This window comes from Cherax quadricarinatus, chromosome 84 (assembly GCF_038502225.1).
Source record: "Cherax quadricarinatus isolate ZL_2023a chromosome 84, ASM3850222v1, whole genome shotgun sequence".
Classification (NCBI taxonomy): domain Eukaryota; kingdom Metazoa; phylum Arthropoda; class Malacostraca; order Decapoda; family Parastacidae; genus Cherax; species Cherax quadricarinatus.
Window position 1 is genome coordinate 2,383,678 of NC_091375.1, and position 7,052 is coordinate 2,390,729.

General features: G+C 36.3%; 1 protein-coding gene across 2 annotated transcripts in view; it reads left to right on the top strand.

Moving 5' to 3' along the window:
• Window positions 1-7,052, top strand: part of LOC128704235 (uncharacterized) — an 87,106-nt gene that overhangs the window by 39,028 nt on the left and 41,026 nt on the right. For both annotated transcript variants that reach the window (XM_053799276.2, XM_053799275.2), the window contains one exon: window positions 1,540-2,781. In XM_053799276.2, coding sequence (XP_053655251.1) covers window positions 1,540-2,781 — 1,242 coding nt within the window. The remainder of the gene's footprint in view (window positions 1-1,539; window positions 2,782-7,052) is intronic.

Below are 7,052 nucleotides of genomic sequence, written 5' to 3' on the forward strand. Positions count from 1 at the left end.
AACCCGGCCATGGGCTAGGCTCGTTTGGGGCTTGCAAGTCAATTTATGCATTTCTGTTAAGTCTGAATAATAATCTTTGGTATCCCTGTAGATTCCAGGCAATTGATTAGATTTGTTAGTGGCTTTACTGAAATACAGTGGACCCTCCCTTTTCGTTGATCTTTGTTATCTCGCCTGTTGCAGTTTTCGCCGACTTTTTTCATCAAAATATTGCCTCCGTTTTCGTTGATGGTACAGAACCTGTCCAGTGCCCAGTGTGTGCACAAAGCCACCTCCCACACACATTCTCAGACAGTGTCATGTTGTTTCTCGGTGAGTGAACATGTCCTGTGAGGTCATACGAAACATTTCGTAAAAATCCATTGTTTTTGGCACCTGTTTATTGTGTGTGACTGCTAAATAAGCCACCATTGGCCCAAAGAAAGCTCCTAGTGCCAGTCCTTTGGTAAAGAAAGCGAGGAACACGATAGAATTAATGGAAAAAAATCATAGCAAAGTATCAAAGTGGAGGAGGAAGAGAGGGGAGAATGTGCCTTCTTCAGTGATTCTACGATATGTATGATATTAAAGCAGCACGAGTCGATAAAGGCTATAGTGCCAGCCAGCGATAAAGTGTAGCATTAACAGTGTAGCAAGTAAGTTAATTAAGCGATTAATCGATAGAAAAAGGACAGCACGATCCTAACTCCTCCAATGTTGTTGGGGTTATATAGGGCTACTGACAACACCGCCGCCTCTGCTGCCGCCACTATGCACGGCTTATGCTCTCAGTGGCCCTTGTACGTACACCCAACAACAACAACGACACCACTCGTGACATACATAATGACATATTTTATTAATTCTAGAGTATATGTCATGTTTCTATGTTATTAATGTTATTTATTATGTCATATTAGGTGAATTGTGTTAGGTAAATAAGCCGTAGAGTTGATATTAGTGTCATATTGAAGCATATTGTCCTGTCTCCAACAATAAACTCGCCTCCCTCTTCCCTCTGCCCCGTCTGCCATACGCCAACAAGAGTCTTCAGTAAAGGTAAGTGTGATGTTAAATGTTCATTTATACATTTTATTAGTGCTTTATATTTATTTGTCATTCTTTTCTGCATGTAAATCTATATTTAAGCTAAAAAAATTTTTTTTTCATTAATACTTTTGGGTGTCTGAAACGGATTAATGATGAAAAGGGAGGATCCTTTGTATTTAAATAAATTTCCACACCATTTGCTTTGCCATTAGCTTTTGAATATATATCATTACATATTTGTTATACACCAATGTAAACTAAAGTATGTCTTCAGGAGTGACTGTCCCACTTTAAGCTTGTCTTCTAATTCTTTCAATAATTATAGATTATCATTGTTTTCATCCATTATCTGTTAACATATTTTTTTTATAACCACAACCATTTTAGCCTGTATACATTAAACATGGGTAGTTTTATTTTAGTGTAGCACTGATATACAGATACATGTTTATATCTTCTCAAATCAGAGCTAGTAATCAACCTTATAACAAATATCTTCGTACATTACAGGCACTGCAACGAGCTGGTGGACAACAGATGATCACATTTTATTTCAATCGTGATAAAAATAAGGAACTGGGAAGTGACGACTCAATTCTTCCCAAGAAGTTGGATGAAAAAAAGAAAGGGACCATTGATGAGGAAAGTGTAAGAGGACGATTTGGTTGGTCCACCATTCATAATGCGCATATCCCTTATGTATTCAGACGGGAGGACAAATATTGTGCTGTAAGGATGGTGGAAACAAAATTGCTTAACAAATATTTGAGCTACCTCCCTCATGAGATAACTACATGCATCCATGTAAGAAGTTACTTTATAACGGAGGCGGAGGCAAAATTACTAAACGAGATAAATATGAAACATTGTGAGTTTCAGTTTGGGCGAGATCTTTTTACAACCAAAGATTTAGTAGTGAGATTACAGGATGCACGGTGCTTTTACAAGTTCCTAGATACATGCTTTAAGAAATTGGTGCAAAAATCTCCTGAACAAAGTGAATATTGTGGGTTTGTGAGAATAAATGGTGAAAGTGTTGTGCCGTATACTGTAAAAAATAGTGAAAAGTATGTACCTCTATTTTATTTTGAAGGTGAAACAGACACACTTAAGTTAAAGGCAGAAAAAGTTGATAATTGGGAACTTGCATACCTCAAATTTTGTTGTAAAGTTCAAGGAATAAGAAACGAATTATTTGCCAGTGATACTTGTGCAGTGGTTAGTTTAGAGGATGTGCAACAGTATTTCCCAAAAGACACTCAATTTGAGGATTGGTGGCCTCAGAAAACGGCAGAACCAATGAAAGTTGCAAGCCATGGCACAAAACCAGGGGGGATATGGACACAAAGACCTCCTGGGGGATCACCAGGTGGGACAACTCAGACGTCATTGGCATCACCATCATCATCTACAACCCTCACCCCTATTGCCAGTAAGCCTCCATCAGTATCTGCCACAACTGCCTCTAGCCACACATCATCAGCATCTTCAGTGGCTGTTTCAGTTGCAGGCACCTCTGGCTCTCTGGCATCATTGACCAACTCCCTCAATAATATTAATTCTCTGAACTCCTTATACTCTCAATGGGCCACTCTGGTCAATGGTCAAGCAGCAGCTGTGGCTGCAGCATCTGCTTACACTGGTTCTTCTAATATGCAAGCACTATTGTCTGGTCTTACTAGTGAACAATTACGAAGATTACAGCCCCAGGTTTCATTGCCTGCATCAACACCCTTAATTCCAACTATAACAGTAAGTCTTATGTTTTTGTTAATGTATAGATTAGTATATTATTCACTGGAAATGTGTGCACACACAAGTGTTTGATGTGCATGTTCGATGTTTTATATTATCATTTTACTGGTTAGCTCATATTAAACATAACTCTGGCAAACCTGAAGGTGCTTAATTAACTAGTTAACGTGTCATAATTCAGTTAAGACCTGAGTTTCAAGATAGTGTTGTTTTCTGAGTAATGAACCACCACCATCGATTCTTCAAAGAATATTTTAACAAAACAATACCAGATAGTTGTGAATGCAGTGTCACAAATGTGATGAAATATTCAGTTTAGCCTTTAGAAAAAGTATTAAGATAATTTAAATATTGTTGGTACTGTGCAGTTATTGAGACCTCTGGGTAATGAGTCTATAACTAATAAACAAAATCTAAAATAATAATGTTTGGTAATTGATGACTAAAGTGTTAAAATACGAGTTTTTGTTTAACTGGCTGTCTTCCACGAAGGTAGGGTAACCTGAAAAAGAAACACTTTAACCATCATTCACTTTAGCACTGTCTTGCCAGAGGCACGTAGACACTACAGCTCAGATAAAAAATATTAATTTTATTGGATGACAGTAAGAACTCTTAAGAAACTGATCTTTAGTGCAATCAAAATAGGATACCACAAAAAACATTAGTACTGGTACTGTAAGCATGATTATTAGTTTTATAATCTTTATTGTGGACTTAGCCTATATCCACTGACTGATAAATCTACACTAAATAGGAACTTCTCTTCTTTTCCATACATCATTTTAAAGTTTATCTCAGGTGAATTGGTGACTCATAAAATATGACAATTACAAAAGCCTCTGAAAAAATATTTCCACTGCCAGTGTTTACAGACATTGAAGAGTGGTATGTTGTCACAAAACCCAGATTCACACATTTGAAAGTGATGGTCACAGAGCATAGTCAGTCCCCACTTACCCATTTCAGTGTCCAGACCCCTGAAATTAATATTGCTCTGTGTTCACTTTTTTTAATTAAAAAGTTAATTTTTCTTCTGAAATAATAGAGAACCTTTTTCTGGAGCTAACAACATACATTGTGATCTCTGCACAATTTACACATTGGCAATTTCACCCAATTCCAGTCAATTCCATTGTTCCACTCAATCAAATTCTAGCTATTTCACTAGTATGCCTTCTGTTCTATTGCTTGAGCGTGTGCTCAAGCAATAGAACAGAAGGCATACCCTATAAAGTGCACAGAAATTGGTAATTTGGCCAGTTTTACACAAAATTAAAAAAAGTGCCAGTTTAGCATTAGTCCATAAACAATGTATACATTCCTGACACTAAAACATTTTCTTTATTTATTAATCACATCCCCAGGCCTCTCCTATATTACATATGCATTCCATTTTGAATTGTTGTTCACACAAAAATAGAAGATTTACTCTATTTCTTGGAAAGATTGGTCATGGTTTACAGCATCCTAATAATTGAATCAGTCCTGTTAAAACTCCATAAAACAGACTGAGGGTTGTAAGGAGGCCTTACCCGTCTTTTGGAATATTGGCAAAAATCGAATACTTCCGCTACTTTGAATTCAGTTTCAAGGTACTTACTCTGCTTCAATAGTATTTCTTCCATTCTATCAAATGATACCAAGAAACAGCCAATAAAACCATAACAAAAATCCAAGAAAATACCTCGGTCGCCATTTTAAATCATACACACGGTCAGTTTTATTTTTCCCATGTATGATGGGAAAAATAAAACTGACCGTGTGTATGATTTAAAATAGTGACTGAGGTATTTTCTGCATTGCATGCAGCAGGATTTTTTTTTATACTGTACACACATGCCACACATATCCATTCTCTTGTATCTAGGCCAAAATTTACCTCGCTGCTTATCTGAGTGAGCTGAGCTCATGACATAGAGGTACATCAGGGATCTTGGCTTCAATGAAGTAGATAGACAGTGAAAGAGTTGATCACATAGATAGGGACCAGACAGATTGTTTTAAGTGGAAAATACATTAAGCAAATTTCATTTTTCTCTAGGTCAGGGGTTGCCAATCTGGGGTCTACACACCCCCAGGGGGTGCCAGATGGCATTTCACAGCGTGCAACATAGAATCCTAGTCAAAAGCAGAGTTACGTTTATTTTACCAAAAACTTGTCTAATTGCTCAATTTATATCTGCATTTTATACACTGAATTAAAACTTATTAAAAAGGCATAACATTAACCCTTTCAGGGTCCAGAGGCCAAATTTCAAAGTGTGCACCAGGGTCCAAGAATTTTCAAAAAATAAAAAAATTATTTTTTCATATGAAATGATAGAAAATCTTTTTCTGAGGGTAATAAAACAAAAAGTACGAAATTTGATGGAAAATTGATGAAATTATTCTCTCGCGAATTTTGATATGTCAGTAATATTTACGAATCGGCGATTTTGCCAACTTTGACTCCAATTTTAGGCCAATTACACTATTCCAAATTCTTAACTATTTCAGTAGCATTATTTATATTCTATCGATTGAGCACAAGAAATCGCCCAGTCAACTGTTTCAACTACAAAATAATGTGATTGGAAATTGGTAATTTGGCCAATTTAATGTAAAGTTCAGAATATTCCAATTTCAAAATAGGGTCCAGAATAAACAATGTAGGTATTCCTGGCACTAAACTAACATTTCCTCTGTTCATTAGTTATGTTTTGAGGCTTTACAAATGAATTCCATTTTTATTTTTTATTCACATAATGAATTTTTATTCAAACCAAAAAATAGAAGATTTACTGTTATGCAATATTGTAATAATTGTATAAATATCATCAACACATTTGTGAACGTATATTAGACCCACCAGCTGACGTGTATTAGACGTGTGAGGTATTTGTTTACTCTTGAACATCGGCAAAAATTTAACATTTCTGCTACTTTGAGCTCAGTTTCAAGCCATTTCCAATACTAAAACCAATCAAAATCATCTCTATTTCTGTAATATGTCTTCCATTCTATCAAATGAGACAAAGAAATCGCAAATTCAACTATAAAAAACATACGAAAAAACACTGTAAAGTCGCTGTTTTAATCGAAAATCAGTCTCAGTTTTTTTCCTCTCATTACACACTGTGTGATGCAGGATGGGTAAAGGAAAATTCTTTATTTATTTTTTTTTTTGGTTTAAAATAGCAGCTTTGAAGTGTTTTCTAGGATATTTTTTATTTTAATGACTGTTTCTTAGTGTCATTTGGTAATGGAAGACATACTGCTGAAATAGCAATTTTTTTTTTTTTTTTTCTAGGATCAGAAGTACAGCTTGAAATCAGCTTCAAAGTAGCGGAAATATTTGGTATTTGCTGATTTTCCTGAGAACAGATGAGGTTCTTCACAACACCCCCTGTTCTGTTTTATGGGTTTTTACTAGGTTGGATTCAATTATTGGGACACTGTAAATCATGACCAATCATTCATTCAGTTTTTATACAGCAGAGACAGGATGAGGCCCAAGTGCCTGCTCTAGAGCATGCTTAACAGCAATGTTTCTATATGAATTATGGTCCTTTTTAATAAAAAAGTCTGTAACTTGACCAACAGTATGCAGAGATTCACATAGATCTTACAGAGTCAACATGGTCGTTCAAGCTCATGTTCTTCATTCTTGTCTTCTATTCTCTACGTTTGATATACCTCTGAAGAGTTTTGAGAGTTTAGCTGCTCTTGGAGCCCAGCCTTAGGCCAGGCTCGTCTGGTGCTTGCCTGGTCAACCAGGCTGTTGCTGCTGGAGGCCCGCTGCCCCACATATCCCGGATGTTGATAAAGTATTCCCTTATTGTCCCCACTGCACCCCTGCTCCTCACTGGGTTTATTTTACACTTCCACCCATATCTCTCACTCCAGTATGTTATGGTAGTGTGCAGATTTGGGACCAGGCCCTTGAGTACTTTCCAGGTACAGTGGACCCCCAGTTATTGTAATTAATCCGTTCCAGAGAGAGTGACTAAACCTAATTCTGACGACTTCCGAATTCATTTTTCCCATAATAAATAATGTAAATCCAATTAATTCGTTCCAGATACCCAAAAATATTTACAAAAATTGTTTATAGATTAAATATAGATTTACACACAGAAAAGAATAAGAAATTGAGTATAAAACAATAATATCACTCTTACCTTTATTGAAGACTCTTGTTGGTGTATGGGAGGAGGGGAGAGGGTTAGCTTGATGTTCCTCCACAAATGTTTGCACAAACGTCCTTAACCCTTTGACTGTTTCAG